Genomic DNA, 17500 nt, shown 5'->3' with positions numbered 1-17500 from the left:
TTAATTTCAAGATGAATTCATTAGTTAACAGATGGAAGCTCACTACCAACCTCAACATGAAACTTGTGGAGGGTGAAACAAGGTTTGGGTAGGTTAGTGTTGGTTATGGATCTGTTGTACCCCAATTCAGTAACTAGTACTCCAGAGCTGGCTGCCTGGTCTCTCACCACAGCGGAGACCAGAGATGAGGATTGTAGGTTTTAAGTGTTGAGACTCTGCTGGCATGAGTTCCTCCATGCTCAGAGGCTCTGGCTGCGCATTACACAGGACAGACACACCAAGGATTCAGAGGAAATGGGATGGGATGGCTAGGATGAGGAGGAGCTCATCGCCACACACACACACACACACACACACACACACACACACACACACACACACGCACACGCACACGCACACGCACACGCACACGCACACACACACAAACGCACAGATGCTAGCACACACACACATGCACACACATACACACACACACACACACACACACACACACACACACACACACACACACACACAGACACACACACACACACACACGTACTAGCACAGACACGCACACAAATACACACCTAAACAAACAAAGACACACACACACACACACACACACACACACGTGATGTGAACACAACATGGATGTAAGAGAGACCTATCCAGAGTGTGACCTGACCCAGCTCATCTAAGGTTAGCATTGGTGTTCACAATCTGTGACAAATGCTAAGGCAGAGGTTTCTCACAACAGAGGAGAAACCTCTTCCTGTTAACTGAGTAGCCACGGGTCAGAGACTCAGAGAATGGATAGTCCAAATGAGGGAGGGAGGTGTGGTGGAAGGGAGGCAGGGAGGGAGGGAGGAAGGCATCGTGGCAGGGAAGATGATACATTGGATGAAGGAGAAGATGAGTTAAAACTCTGCTGCGTCGTGTGCTTTGCATCAAACACTTGGTCGAAAGACGACATCAAACGCCAGATTGTCATTTTCTTCATGAAATACATGTATTTTTTGCCAATTCTTCAATGCAGATACAATATAATAAGTATATAGTAGATAATATTATTATGATATAATTATTGAAAAATGACAGTGGCATTTAATGTGAAAGAAAACTGGGGGTCGTATTGGATGCAAGGCGAGACTTTGTGCGTTGAACTCAACGCTCCTGCTGGAGGTTATGGTGGTGGTGGGGGTGAGGGTAAAGGGTGTGGATGCAGGTTGGCTAGGTGGGTTGAACTCAACGCTCCTGCTGGAGGTTATGGTGGTGGTGGGGGTGAGGGTAAAGGGTGTGGATGCAGGTTGGCTAGGTGGGTTGGGGGGGATGGAATGAGAGCTCACTTGGTTGTCTGCCGAGAGGCGGGGCATGGAGTGGGTCCTCCCATGCCCATCCATTGGGTAGGAGGGCTCCGTGTCAGAGTGCCCATCCCGCCCCATCACCCTCATCTCTACTGTCTGCAAGACACACAGCGAGAGGGGGCGGGGCCTCAGAGCGTGTCGGGGGAGGGGCACCCAAGCCGGTGGGCGTGGCTGCCATTGGTTTGATTGTGAAGGTAACATGTGTATGTAGACGGGGGGGGGGAAGAGGCAACCGGGCATTTGGGTGCGGTCATGTCTCTATGTGAGAGTGGGCTCGGAAATGTGGGCGTGGTTACTTTTTGTTTGTGGGGCTTGCGGTCGTATCGGCGCGGTTGATGCTTGCGTGTGGGAGGGTCATCATATGATTGTGGGCGTGGTTCCGGTTTGCATGTGAATGTGGGGCATTCGGGTTTTGGGTGTGGCCACGGTTTGTATGTGAATGTGGGGCGTTCAGGTTGTGGGTGTGGTCAGTGTTAAAGAGAGTGCCAGGTCGAGGGGATTGGTTAATATCTCATGCATGTTTGTGTGGTTAGATGTAGATGTAGGGGGAAGTCTATGCAGCAGGCTAATAGTTGCTGTGGTTGCTGGGCTGAAAAAACACAGATCTTCAACACGCTTGACTCTAATTGGCCACCTTAGGCCACACCTTATTGACAGCTAATGTCCTAATATGGCCCCAGTGCGCCATATTTGTTTGCAAGCAGTCATGGTTTCCAAGCATAAAATATATTATGGAACAAGCCCTGGACTTTGAATGCGTATTGTGAGGTTTCTGTGACTCCAACTCCAACAGATATGTCCTTGACATAAAATAAATCTACTGGTAAGCTAACAGCTAGCTACCATTTAGCCACGAGTAATCTAACAGCTAGTTAACAACTAGCAACACGTTAGTTAATAGGTAGTTACATGAAGCTAACAGGTAGAGATAACAGATAGCTAGCATATGCTGAAGGTATCATATCAGACTATTCTCTGACCATTTAGTTTCACTAGAAGTTTCAACTGCACTGTTATCTACTAACTTAGTATAGTTTCAGTAAGGAGGAGATGGGTTTCCTTAGAGAAGGGGGAGCAAGAGAGAGACGGAGACAGAGAGAGTGAGAGTGAGAGAGAGAGACACAATTCTTTGTATCGTATTATGGTATCCAACCCCTGGCATTCACCTCAGACAGATATACAGGAGTCTCCGTTCACTAGGTACAAACCTGGGATGAATGGGTTAAAGTATCGGGCTGTTCTAACCGTAATCAGTTTCAGTTCAATGTTCCAGTCCCTCACTGAAACTGAGCTTCTTGTGGAATTAATTTAGCTGGAGGGTAAACAAGTTAGCGAGGATTACGTAGAATTCTATACTTAACATTTGATTAGGCCTCCCCTCTACCAGGGAAAGGAGATGCCTTCTCCAAATGATAGCACTGAGACTAGCACGCATTTATACGGTCAACGCTAGTTGCTAGGCAACAGCCCACAAGTTATTTCTTTCTTCTTCCGAACACCACTTTCTGCCAGCGTCTGTCTTGCCAATACGATCCTGACAAGATCTAATAAAAACCCTGGCTGAGACCGGGGAAAGATAAACTTATTAGGACCAGACAAGACCCAACCAGATTAGTTAGGAGCAGACCAGACCCACCTAGACTAGTTAGAACAAACCCGGACCTACCTAGGCTTGTTAGGACCAGACAAGACCCACCTAGACTGGCTAGGACCAGACCTGACCCACCTAGACTGGTTAAAACAACCAAGATCTACCTAAACTGGTTAGAACCAGACCAGGCCTACCTCAACTGGTTAGAACATGACCATGCCTACTAGTTAAAACCAGACCCATGTGAACCGGTTTTAGCCAGACCAAAACCTCGTAGACCAGACCTACCTAGACCAAGCCCCACAGCTTCATAGACCAGACCTACCTAGACCAAGCTCCAGACCTACGTAGACCAGAGCTACCTAGACCAAGCTCCAGACCTACGTAGACCAGACCTACCTAGACCCAGCTCCAGACCTACGTAGACCAGACCTACCTAGACCCAGCTCCAGACCTACGTAGACCAGACTCATCCAGACTTAACGAGACCAGTAACAAACAGACTAGACCCATCTAGATCAGTAGGAAATAGAACCAGACTAGAACGATGCAGATCAGAAATATTTCTACGTGGTCCAGTTAGAGACGATCAGACGGGTCCACAGGATGTAATCGCACCCATGTCATATTGCCGTTGCCTTGGTGACAACACACACATACACATGCACCTGGAATCTGAGACCGCCCTACCTGGGAGTTGTGACGGTTGTCATGGGGATCGTCAGGGTAGGGCCGATCTGGACTCCAACTGCCCGTCTCCTGGAAGACCTCCTGGGCTTTGACTGTAGCCCAGGACTGGCTCTCTGTCATACCCCCCTCTGGAGGTCTGGTTCACACACACACACACACACACACACACACACACACACACACACACACACACACACACACACACACACACACACACACACACACACACACACACACACACACACACACACACACACACACACACACGTAGGGGGAGGTCAAGAGTTTAAACACGGGGAAAGCCTCGGTAAAGGCCACGGAACTTCATGTTGGTCAACATTCCCGCATCAAACCACTGCAACGTACGATCAGGATTGTTTTCAATAAAATCCCCAAACCAGAGCCGTAAAAAAAAAAAAAAAAAAAAAGGGAAATGCAGTCCTTAATTTTTTTTTAATTAAGGGTGACAAATTGCAAAACAGACAATAGCAGAAAAAAAATCTCATATTGGTACAAATACTAATATGTATTGTTTCATGTGTTTGTGTATATATATATTGTAACTAACGGTCAATATATGCAATTTCCTTTAAGGTGTGGACACAGCCACGATCTCACGTGTTACAGTAAGAGCACACTTTAGAATAAAGTTTTCATGCTAATATCTAAACTTGGCAGTGCCCTACAGTAGCCTCATATATATTACATACTATAAGTTTCATTCCTTCCCAAGAAGACCCACCCCCACCCATGGTGCTGTACTCACATGCCATTGACGTTGTCAGGGTCAGCAGGGGGGAGGCTCTGGACCACCACGGGACCCCCCTGAGTGTCGGTGCCCCCTTCCTCTGAGGCTGGCTTCATGGGCTGAAACATTAATGGCGTTCGGTTCTGTGTGAGATACACGACATGGCCTACAGGCTGGAATCAGGCACTCTCAGGACACACGCACACACACGAGACACAGAGAATGGATGCACCCGCGCCATGCACCCACACGGGGGCGCCAGTGGCAAACTCGAGGTGACAGCAAAGTTATCCCATTGAGGAGGATTGAATGGGTCCGGGACCAACCGATCTCTCTCTCTCTCTCTCCAATTACATTCTGGTAATCGCTGATTAATACATCTGCAGGAAAAAGTATACGACAGGGTCATGAGGTTAATGTGGCTTCAATTACCAGATATTAGCCATATCCTTTGTTATAAGTCATACATTTTTAGATATAGAATTATAGATCAGATATATAGATAAAGATTTTTTTTGCAAGATCTTCATTTTCAACTGGATTAACCCTATTATGATTTTAAGAGGATTAATGCGTTAGTGTGTAATGCGTTAGTGTCATTTAATTTAGAGGGGAGATCTGCTTGTGGACCCATCCTTACAATGGGAAACTTCTACCTCTTCATCCATTACAAAGTTCAGAGGTCAGGCTGCCTTTCTCCAAAGGTATCCTGGGTAATGGAGTCCTCTTGGGATGCAAGTGGCATTTTACTTGCTTTAATGTCATTGCCCCTTAAAATCCAAGTCATAGAATCCAATTCTTTAAATGCAGTCTCATTGATGGCAATGACTCTTCCAGATTCTGTGGAGGATGAGTTACGACAGTGATGGTCCATGACAGCTTTGGCCCGGTCATGTCCATGTACGGAGCCTGGAGGTTCAATTATGAGACTAAATGAGGCTATTGTATGCTAAATGAGGCGAGATGAATGGAATGAAGCTTTCTCAGACCAAGCAACAAGCCAAACCTGCACAGACACATGAACCAACAGGAGGTCGTCTAGCTCTTCAAATGGATTGAGCAGCAGCCTTTACCGTTGTTACACACATTGAATAAACGTGTGTGATCAGGGTTTGGATTGAATCCTTTAGTAGTGGCGGTTATCCAAAGCACAAGGTGAATTTGAGCTACGAGGAGGTGGGGTTAGGCCTCTTGCACAGGGACACAGAACTAGAGGTCAAGGGAGAGGCTGCAGGTGCCAAACCTGGAGGTCAAACCCCCTAACTCCCACTAGACAACCCCTAATATATCTCACATATATTGGTTGAAAGCTTCAGTCCTTTTAAGAAGTGTCGGTCTGCAGAGGATGCAGATACGCGGGTGTGAACGGATATGCTGATAAAGTAAGTTACAAGATAAGGTGTGCTGAGGATGTGCTAGCACTTTGCAGGAAGGTTGGTGGCGCGCTGCCAGTATCAAGCTGATATAACCAAACGTAGGAGGGAGAGGGAGAACCAAATATCCACACTTTCTGCCACGGCGGCCACTTCTCTATCCAGTTCTCGGGTCCGAGTCTGATTGCATTTGGTTTGTTGTTGTAGTCTGTTGATTTTCCTATGAGGGCGTGGAACTCTGAGATGCTAATGAGATGCTAATGACATGCTAGTGTAACATAGCATACCTGGGAACCTCTACCACTAAACCGTGCTCAGTGTTTCTTACGGAACTTCGTCTGGTGGCCATTCACTTGCTGCCTATGTATCATAACGAAGGGCTTCTATGATACATGCAAAGCCAAACGGCTACAAGAACCTTGGACATCCCATGGCCCAAGCAACCGGAGCAAGACAGGCAGGCGGACCAAGGAATGGGCGATGGACACAGCGGGACACACAGAGAACACAGACTGCAGAAGGGGGTTACTGGTTAGATCCACCTGGTGGTGACAATCACACCCGCCATTGACCAATCGGGAAGGGAACTTGATTAGCTAATGTCCAATCACCTGCTTGGATGACGATGGGTGGGGGGAATCAGAGGGAGAACATACAAACAGATTGACCACGAGGAACACGATGGATACGTTGGATGTGTGAGGTACAAGTTAAAAGAGAGAGAGGGTGAGGGAAAAGACTCGGCATTCCACCACAAACATCTCAGACCAACCAAATTGATAACTGAAAAACAAGACAGCTGAAGACAATGCAGGCAAAAATAACAGACATTGTACAGTCAGACAATAGGACCTGGAGGAGGAAGGCAATAAGGAGAAGACAGATAAGTGGAGCTGAAGAGGCGTGTGTGAAGGCATACAGTGACACCATGGTAGAGGAGAGGTGGAAGAAAAGACTGTAGAAATGGACGTGTGGAAACCAACACAGAAAGACAGACAGACAGGGCAGTCATTATGCATAGTTAGGCTGCTCGTGCCGATCGAGCATGTGCAGAACTTTCCGATCATTCAGAGGGGCAGCATTCAGGAACATCACCTCTGCATCATTCGATTATTTTCATTTCTCTTGCAGGAGTGTAGGCATTCTTCTTCAAAAGAACATACTTTCCATCCATGAATTCTACCACAGCCTACTGCCCAGAATTAGTCATTTAGTTATAATTTCTATCCAAAGCGACTTACAGTGAATTGCATTAGATGCAGGTCATATGTGAGCAGGTTAGTGGTTAGGGCATCTTGCTCTAAAATGCATAAAGGTAGACAGTGGGACATCAAACCCAAAACCTTTGGGCTGGGAGTCGAACACCACAAGCCACTTGACGCAAGTCTAGACTATCCTGCCATCGATCACTTGATTAGAGTTCAAACTGAGACGCTGAAGCAAGAGGTTAGAGAAGTAGCTGGGTAGGGTTCATGTTAGTGGAGAGATGCTTCTACAGCTCTGTTGGGATTCTGATAGGTCAACGGTATGGGGTGTAGGGGTGGGGGGGAGGGGAGCGGAGAGGCTGGTGCATCTTCAGATCAAACACAGAGGGGGGAGGGTAGGGGGAGTGCACCGATTGAGAGCAATAGCAAAGGCTATGTGGTATCGTCATTATTCATCAAGTGTCATCAACATTGTCACGATAACCCACTCCCCCCCGCCAAATTGTCCGTCACCACATTCAATGTTGTGTCTGTTGGAAAACCAAGTGAACAGAGGCGGAGAAAGACTGTGTATGAGTGTTGAGGCCTGGCAACTAGCGAGCTAACTAACTAGCTTTGAATCCTCTTTTGACACAGGATCATCAATGCATTTTGGAAAGCTACAAAGCTACATAGCAAGCTCAGGTTACATTTTGCTATGTAAGAGAAAGGGACACCGGTTAGATTGCTAAAAACGGAGACCTATTCTGATTAGATGGAAGCCTGACAGTGATAATAATAGTATTTTTAACTGGTAATTGCAGGGAAGAACGTGAATAGATCTAGCAGTAGCTTGTTAGCTCGCTTGTTGGGGAGCACAGTACATTTTGACTGACTTAACCAAAACATTATATTGCACTGCTGCCCTGTTAACTTTCTCCTGAATCCACTTGGTCTGTGTGTCCCGGGGTGTGGAGGAGGAGGAGGAGGAGGAGGAGGAGGAAGAGGGGGAGGAGGTGGAGGTTGAGGTGGTGGTGGGGGAAGCACTCGTCGTCGGTACCTGTTCCTCTCGCTGAGCTTGGAGCTTTTTAGTCTTGCTCTGGCGGTAATACTCCATGATCATCATGGCTGCGTAGATCTTGCCCACCGTCAAGTCTGTGGCTGCTGATAAAATGACAAGTTACCCTGCGAGATTAGACCTGGCGAGATGGGACCCTGAGCCGTGGGGGAGGGGGGGGATGGAGAGTGGGGAAACCCACACACATTCACGAGACACTTAGAACACACACACAACTGGACACACACCAACACACTACACAGATTACACCTATGGGCGAGGGTCAATTCTGCCACCAGCCGTCGCTGTTTGGTGCCTCTGTCTTTTTTTCGGCGGCAAACTCACGTTCAATTTAAGACTACGGAAATTTCAATAGGTTGTGAACAGAATTGACATAGTTTGTTATCGTCCCACCCTGATGTAACACACACTTTGACAACACCATACGACTAAATTTACACCATAGAGCCAACTGTCTTTTCACAGGCAGATTACTGTAACTGACAACCTCCCAGTAAGTATTAGCTCCTCTTCAGTACTAGCTTAGAGGTCAGCTTTGCCTTGGATCTATTCCACTACGGGGGACTGGGCAGCTAGTTCACCAGGAGAAGGTATCAATGACCTGGGTCCTGCTAGCAAACCTCAGCTCAATGTTTTTCCAAAAACTCCAGATAGTTTCCCCAGAGTTTGGATGGAACACCGAAAAAATAAAAGATCAGAAAAATATTGAGCCAGGTTTGATTTGGTTTTCAACAATTGTTTGAAAACCAAATACACACTCGTTTATCTTCTCACTGCATGACATAATCATTGATATTGTACTCTGCCATATATTTAGCCACAGTATTTAATTTTGCATATGAATAAAATAATCTCTCTACAGATCTATGTATTTATGTTCTAAGTCACCAGGTGTGCTAAAGAGTCTACCCTGAGATCCTGTAGTGAAAAGACATCTATAGAGGAACTTCTATAGCAGGCACCTCCCAATTCCAGGCTGGTATAGAAATATATGTGTGTGTGCCTGCGTGAGTATGTGTGGGTGCATCTGAGTGTGTGTGCTTGTGTTTGAGTTTGCCTGTGTTGGCCTGAGTGGGTGACTGCATGTGTGTGCGTGCTTATGCATAGTGTGTGTGTGTCTGTGTATGTATATGTGTATATGTATGTGTTTGTGTATTTGTATGTGCATGTGTACGAGTATGCATGTGTATGTGTGTGCATATTTGTGTAGGTGAGTGCATATGTTTGTGTGTGTTGAGGTGAATGCGTGTGTAGGAATGCTTGTGTGTGTGTGTGTGTGTGTGTGTGTGTGTGTGTGTGTGTGTGTGTGTGTGTGTGTGTGTGTGTGTGCTTGTGTGTGTGTGTGTGCAGAAGATGCCTAATCAGGAGGTGCAGAGCGAGTGAGTGACACGGTCTGGTTGAAGCTGTCCTCTTGGTGGTTTTGTGGTCGGACACACCTACACGCACACGCACAAGCACACACACACACGCACACACACACACAAAAACAAACACACACACACACACACACACACACACACACACACACACACACACACACACACACACACACACACACACACACACACACACACACACACACACACACGCACCAACACACACACAAACATATACACACTACCTCTTACTCCAACTTACACTTGTGCGGGGTGACCAGCAGGTCTAGAGTCTTCTGAGAGAGGTTGGGCCAGATCGCCATCATCTCCTTCCTCAGCTCAGCATCCATCTGATGCTTGTCTGCACCGCCTGGTGGTCGCCGGGGCAACCGCATCCCAACCCCACCCCCAACCCCACCACCACCCAACCACAGTGAATGCACATCACACACACACACACACACACACACACACACACACACACACACACACACACACACACACACACACACACACACACACACACACACACACACACCATGCACACACATACATGCACACACACACAAACACACACACACACACACACCCACGCACGCAAACACACACAAACACACCCAATTTTCATGCAACCGCAGCATTACGTTCTCATACACCCAGTTGACATACAAATACACATGCAGAAAATAACAGGACAACAGGCAGATAAACAAACAAAGAAACACATGAATAAACAAAGACCGAAATAGAAATACAAACCAAAATGTAGCCAAAGAGCCACAGAAAACAAAAATTTAACGTTTTAGCCAATCACACAAAGGCATTCGCACAAAGAAAAGAAGATCTTCGTTAGTGTCGATTACATCACAAAGCTCTAATTGGATTCAAAAACTGAGACATTTTCAGGGAGAGAGAGAGAGAGAGAGAGAGAGAAGAGAGAGAGAGAGAGAGAGAGAGAGAGATAGACAAAGATGGAGAGAGCGAACAAGTAGGAGATGGAGAGAGAGATAGCTAGGGGCAGAGAGAGAGAGAGAGAGAGAGAGAGAGAGAGAGAGAGAGAGAGAGAGAGAGAGAGAGAGAGAGAGAGAGAGAGAGAGAGAGAGAGACAGAGAGAGAGCGAGAGAGAGCGAGACAGAAAGATTGAGCGAACCACAGAAAGGGTCAACGCTGGCAGAGTGGCCGATCTACCCAGCGAGAGACTTTTGGGGGGGGGGATCGGTTGGTATGGAGACGAGGAGCAGGCACGTACCCTTGGCGATCTTGATGTCCAGCGCCGTGCGGATCAGCGCCATGAGGGTGGAGTTGAAGTGGACTGAGTTGTCATCGGCAACCGGCAGATCCATGCGCAGCAGCCTCTATAGAGGGGAACCAGCCAGCATCACAGAGTGAGACCCCCAAAAACACACTCTTTAAAGACGGGGTGCTTTGAGTCTGAACCTCCAGGGGGTGGGGGGCGAGAGAGCTCTATAGACGCCGGCCAATTGGAAATGGCCTGGGAGGGTCGTTTTCCCCCCAAAACTTTTAATGATATGTTTTGACGGCTCAAACTTTGCCTCACAGAAGATTACAAGGCTGACGCGTGACGATTCAAACCTTGTGAATTGAATTCTGTGAGACGGTAGATGCTTTGTGCAAGTCGGTAAGTTAGGGTCAGTGGTGTAGCTTGGTGCCGCTAGATATTGGTTTCAGCCTGTTGGCGCTAGGGAAGTGGTTTAGCTTGTAGGCGCTAGGGAAGTGGTTAAGCCTATTTAGCATGTTGGTGCTATGGAGGTGGTTTAGCCTGTTGGTGTTTTGGATGTGGTTAAGCCTGTTGGAGGTAGGGAAGTGGTTTAGCACGTTGGAGTTGGGGATGTGGTTTAACCTGCTGGCGCTAGGGAAGTGGTTTAGCATGTTGGCGTTGGGGATGTGGTATAGCCTGCTGGCGCTAGGGAAGTGGTTTAGCATGTTGGCGTTGGGGATGTGGTTTAACCTGCTGGCGCTAGGGAAGTGGTTTAGCTCTGGAAGAGACACATCACATAAGTGATGGTCTCCAAATTGCCAGTAATGCTCCACAAGCCTACAGTACATCTATCCAATGGGTGGTGGGGAGGAGGGGGGGGGGGGGGGGGGGGGGGGAGTAAGAGCCCAGACCAACCACAGAAGAAGAACAACAGCAATGGGAGCCAATGGGATGGCTTCCGCCTCAACCTGTGCCCATATGTTCCCTAGATGTGTGAATGCTGTGTTCACATTCAACACATGTCAAGACGTTACACACATGTCAATATATCTACATGTATATAGGATATCTAGAAGGGGACACAACGAGGACCCCCAGCTGGAACTCTAGCGGCCCACCCCACAACTCTAACATTCAAGAGAGTTTACAGAGTCCAATTAAAGGGGCTTAATTGGAGTCCTGGTGGTAAACAGAGTGGGTGTCACTGGAGAACGGTCACAGAGTCACTGGGAACCGGGGGAACTTTGAAGGGACTAGGAATTTCTTTATTATTACTGCGATGATTATTTTTTTATCGCTATAATCATCGGAGACATAGACGCTACGGAGCTCCCTCGGCCTGCCTGGAGGTTTCTGTCTGGCCGTCACGCGACAGCAGGTTCAACCAATGGCAGCAGGGGAAGACCAATGGGGGATGGGAACCAAAGCCAGCACAACTGTGGCTGACTGCCCGCTGTCCCTATCCCTCAGTGGGTGTCCATTGGCTTCACCTGCTGACGAGAGATGGGCCGATCTCAAGATGGCGATAATGTGTGTGTGTGTGTGTGTGTGTGTGTGTGTGTGTGTGTGTGTGTGAGTGAGCCTCTTTGTATGTTGCTGTGTTTGTCACGTATCTGGTGTGTGTGTCCATGTTGGCCATGCCCAGAGGCCAGGTCTGGGGGGGGGGGGGTGGGGGGGTGGGGGGGGGAGGCGGAGGCGCGGAGGGCATTGGCCAACATGGACAGCCCCCGGCGGGGCAGGGGGTACGGAGATCGTAGCCATGCAACAGAGGGTGCGAGGAAACACATGCAGGCATGCAGCACAACAACCCCCCCCCCCCCCCCCCCCCCACCACCCCGGCCCACCGCCCCGCATGTTCAGCGCCCAACGCCCCTGAGGAGACACAGAGCATGCGGCATGCGACCCCCACCTGACTCCCGTTCTGACCCCTCCACCCGCCACCCGCCCCAGCTACGCCCTCACCCCGACCATGGTGTCACGATACAAGCAGCCGTGCGTCCGCGGGGCGGAGTCTGCACAGCCTCGGCGGATCCATTGAGCGGATCGCTGGGCTGTGTTCTGGAGAGGGGGTCTCTCGCTCTACTTTGTGGCTGTTGGTGTTTTTTATTTTTTTATTTCGTGTGAGTTCAGATGAGGTCAGATTGTACTCCTCGGACTGCATGATGTGTGCTCATCAGGGTCAGATCTCTCGACGCTGAAGGGGTTCCGTCATGAATGGGGTTCATTCAGGTGAATTCCGGTGAATTCAGGTGAATTCCGTGGAATTCAGGTTAATTCAGGTTAATTCAGGTTAATGATTAAGAGCTGAAGGATTGGAGCCGTGTGGTATTTCCTGGAAGGAGATACAGCTTAAAAAAAACCCAAAAAACTAGAAATAAAAGAGGAGATTAAAAAAGAGATGATTGACATATTCAGAGTTTATCTTTTGTCTTACGTCCGACCAAAAGGGGAGGGGGGGGGGGGGTGGGTGGGTAGGGATGGGAGGAGCCCATGGGGGAGAGCGGTTAGTAGGTGGATCTTAGTGGTTCTAAACTCAGAGATGAGATGACGTGTTACAGATAAAAAAAGTGAGATAATGAAGAGGAGGGTTCGTGAGATTAGAAATAGAGCCGTGACAACTGCAAAGAAGAATCCCGATTTGATGAGAATTTCCGAAGTAGCACCAAAAGAAAGAAAAAAAGAACTATAGGAAGTGGGAAGGGGCATGTGTTGATACTGAAAGAGGCAGAGCGAGATAATAGAGAGAGAGACGGAGAGAGAGAGAGAGAGAGAGAGAGGGAGATAAGAGGGAGTGAGAAAGAGCGGGGGGAGGGGGGTAAGGGGTAAAGGACAAGACAAGTGTCACAACAAAAAACAAAGACACAGACGAAGAAACGCTGTCAAAGAAACCACCGAGAAAACACGAGCTGTCAGACCGGTCTCAAACCCTAACGCTCGTTCCAAGAGGTCAAAGCTCATGAGCTTGGGAATTTAAACAGATTCAGGTTTCCGAGGCAACAAGACAGCTGACTTTGCCTTCTCGGCGCTCTCACGGAAGACAAGAAAGCGTATTATTTCTCATCTCCAAAAAAACCCCCAGAGAATGTGAGATGGTTCAACAAGTGTGGAGGTCAGGCAGAGGGTTGGATGGACAGATGGATGGACGGATGAGGGCTTACGTTACAGACCAGAGACAGCAGAGAGGGAGAGGGACGGACAGGTAGGCGAGGAGAGACAGTGCAGAGAGGAGAGATGGATGGAGGTGGAGCTACATGGATTTCGCATGAGAATGACATCATTCAATCACAGGGGGAGGATGGAAAGACGAAGAGAGGCTGGAAAAGAGAGAAGGAAAGAGGACAGAGACTGATTCAAGTCAGGTTGTGGAGAGAATCTGAGATGGACACGGATGAGAGGGAGGAGGAGAAGGAGGAGGAGGAGGTGGTGTTAAGTGACAATAGGGATGGAGTGTAAGGTGGGAGGAGACTAAACAGGAGGTGGGAGGAGACGAGGTGAGGACATGAGGATATGAGGAGGTGAGGTAAGGAGGTGAGGAGGTTAACAGAAGGACATGGCGCTTGACCAAGGTCTTGATATCATCGGTCCAAAGCGCCAAATACTAATGAATAGTATGAGTCAAAGAAAATTCAGAATATCTTTCCTCTCCGAATCAAGTGGAAAAACACAAGGAAGAAAAGATACAAAGCCAAAATTCCCAAAAGCCCTAAAAGAGTCCCAGCTACACCTAGCCCAATTTGTTGGCTCATCTTGTTTGTGTGTTCATGAGTTGGTTGTGTGTGAATGCGTATGTGTGTGTGTGTGTGTGTGTGTGTGTGCGTGTATGTCAGTGTGTGTGTGTGTGTGTGTGTGTGTGTGTGTGTGTGTGTGTGTGTGTGTGTGTGTGTGTGTGTGTGTGTGTGTGTGTGTGTGTGCCATCCACAGAAGCAATGGAGCCAGAGGACTGAATGCACACCTCCTTGCCACTTCTTCTGTACCTGCATCGTCAGCAATCCACCGCACTAGTCGACTCGGGATTGGAACCCTTGCCCTTCTGCAGTTTCAATATGCTTTGTTCTGTGTTCACATACAAGAGATTTAACCTGTTGCGGTTTGGTTCAGCCACGGGTCATCTTTTACAGGTGACGCACGGTAAATGGGACCTATTTCTTCTTTTTAGGATGTTTTTTTTGAAAATATGCAATTAATGTTCTGAATACAATGAAAATGTTGCATGATGACTTACAATCTCAACCTCAAATCGAAGTCGTCTACATAAAGCAACAGCCATTTGCTTCCCCGCCTCAAATAAAAAAAGCCCTGCTAAATTGAGCTATTAGCTCAATCTTTTCAATAATTTTTTACTGCTTAATCGCGGACGTCATGAACACCAAGTTCATCCTAAAATGAAGGAATTTCTTTCTTTATTCTTTCATATCTCTGGTATCTCTGTGTGGTCAGGTGGGCGTGCATGTATGCGTCCGTGCGGGCTGCAGAGGAATTGGCAAAGCTTCCTCTCGTTCCTTTACCTCTGCGGACTGGCTGTCCGGAGCCCGGGGAACCACGGGGGAAAACCACCAGGGAGAACGAAAAAAACCAAATCAAAGAACCCCACTATCACTTTCACTATCACTCCATTCCACCACAGAAGCCCCCCCACCCCGCCGCGGGTTTGTCGGTCAGCAAGGAGGGAACAGCACTCAGCGGACAAATCACCACCATGAAAAATAATAATAAGAGGAAGAAGAATACCTGAACAAAACCAATAACACACACGACCACGCGCACGCACACACGCGCGCACACACACACACGACGAGGGAGAGTATACACCGCTGGGAAAGGGGTTCGAGGGGGTCACGGGTAAGGGAAGAGGGTGGTGGGGCAGGGGAGGAGGGGAGGTAAGAGTGGGTGGGAGGGGGAGTCACCATAGGAACAAGGGAGGGATGGGAGAGGGGGAGGGGAGGGAGGTGAGGTGAGGAAGGGGGTAGGGAGGGAGAGAGAGGGAGGAAGGGTTGGGGGGGGGGGGGGGGGTCTACCTTATAGGCCACCCGCGCTGGACACCTCTTCCCAAGGCCAAGAGGTGGACACATGTGTCTTAGCATCTGATACATGTCTGTATAAGTGATCCTGCCGCTGGGGTGGTCGCACGCACCGTTCACGCACCATGCACACGCATGCACATTCACACGCACACACATATACACACACACACACACACACACGCACAGGCACACATCCACACACACACACACACACACACACACACACACGCGCGCATACTTACACACATACTCATCCACACACACACACACACACACACACACACACACACACACACACACACACACACACACACACACACACACACACACACACACACACACACACACACACACACACAGGCACACGCAAACACACTCACACACACACACACACACACACCACCGCGACCACCACCACCACGACCGCCGCCACGCATCCACAACAGAGGACAACAAGGAAACGAAAGCAAACACAATGTGGGGGAGGGGGAGAGAGACGGAGGAGGTGTGTCGAGGAGAGGACGACAGGAGGAGGTAACAGAAGGAAAGAAGGAGGGGAAGGGGGGGGGACAAATACACACAGGTTATTGTTCTGTAGCCGCGAACACGCGTGGTGAGCGCGCGAGAGAGAGAGAGAGAGAGAGGTGATATATATAGAGAGAGAGAGGGAGCGTCTTCTGTGGTTCTACTCTGGCACGTTGTTCAATGTGAAGAGGAGAGGAGAGAGGAAGAGATGCAAGGAAAAGAGGAGGAAACAGAAGGGCAGCGGAGAGGAGAGGAGAGGGGGAGAGGAGAGGAGGAGTGGATAGGAGGGGAGAGGCAGAGAGGAGAGGAAGAGAGGAGGGGAGAGGATAGGGAGAGAGGAGAGGAGGGGAGAGGAGAGGAGGAGAAAGGGGGAGAGAAGAGTAGTAGCAGGGAGGGTTTTTGGGGGAATTGGACGAGGCCGGGCGTACGTTTTAGTTCGTTAGTTGTTGTTAGGACGTTCTATGCGAGGGGCGGAAGGGTTGATTCAGGCTCTAGTTGTATCCCTTCTTTCGCGCCCGTATAGAACGGGCAGAGGGCTGCGGGACAGCTCAGTGACACATGAATGCAGGTCAAAGGTCAATGCAGGCCCATGACAGTGATCCACCTCGCTAACAGCACTGATCGATGAGCCGCCCTGGGTCGCTAGGGTCCAGAGCTAGCTGCTCAAATTGTTAGCATAAGTGCAACACAAACTAGTGTGCCTGATTTGCCTTGTGTTCACTTTGCGACTCTTCCGTCTGAAATGTCTGTCTATGGGGCGTCGATTTAGACCTACTAGTCAATATAATGTGACCAAAAAGTGTCAATATTCAACCAATCTGAATATCTGCCAGGGATTATCATTAACTTGTTGTCTTGTACATATTTGCAAAGCCAATTTGTGTAGACAACAGGTTCACAAAGGGTGGACCAAAGAAGTGGTTGGGAGAAGTTGCAAATTCCAACACATTGCTGGACAACTAAAGCCCACCCACAAAGACCCTTGGCACGCTTATTGGTGCGGTCCAAATGGAGGAAAGTGGGGGAACCATTGCAGACTGATGCTTTAAACAAAATGAACAAGGCAAATTAGGCTAGGCTAGGATAGGCTAGGCTAGTGAAATGTTTTTTCAATGTCCAATGGCTAAAACAGAGAAGTGGTCATTGTACAAACCCCAGCTTATCCCCATTTCCCTTCCCCTTCCTTCACATATTCATGCTTTCAATTTTTCATTCATCTAGCCATCCACTCACTCAATCATTCATTTTCTCATCCTCATCTTCATCCTTCATGCTTTCAGTCTGTCAAGTCTTTGACAGTCAGACACAGGCGCTCACAAAACATTAACTCCCAACTCAACACCATAGCT

General features: G+C 48.5%; 1 protein-coding gene across 4 annotated transcripts in view; it reads right to left on the bottom strand.

Moving 5' to 3' along the window:
• LOC132454006 (voltage-dependent P/Q-type calcium channel subunit alpha-1A-like) overlaps positions 1–17500 on the bottom strand; it is a 30006-nt gene that overhangs the window by 18 nt on the left and 12488 nt on the right. Inside the window, exons 12-17 of one of the 4 annotated variants that reach the window (XM_060047145.1) lie at positions 10636–10741; positions 9649–9756; positions 7993–8096; positions 4394–4494; positions 3628–3763; positions 1–1442 (exon numbers count right to left, since the gene is read on the bottom strand). The exon at positions 1–1442 is cut by the window's left edge and continues 18 nt beyond it. In XM_060047145.1, the coding sequence (XP_059903128.1) occupies positions 1053–1442; positions 3628–3763; positions 4394–4494; positions 7993–8096; positions 9649–9756; positions 10636–10741 (945 nt within the window). In that variant the 3' untranslated portion in view covers positions 1–1052. Of the gene's footprint in view, positions 1443–3627; positions 3764–4393; positions 4519–7992; positions 8097–9648; positions 9757–10635; positions 10742–17500 lie in introns of all 4 variants that reach the window. The other 3 variants (XM_060047143.1, XM_060047147.1, XM_060047144.1) reach the window with 3 other exon arrangements.

This window comes from Gadus macrocephalus, chromosome 3, assembly GCF_031168955.1.
Source record: "Gadus macrocephalus chromosome 3, ASM3116895v1".
Lineage (NCBI taxonomy): Eukaryota > Metazoa > Chordata > Actinopteri > Gadiformes > Gadidae > Gadus > Gadus macrocephalus.
The sequence above is the reverse complement of the archived record's forward strand: the minus strand, read 5'-3'. Positions and strand labels throughout refer to the sequence as shown.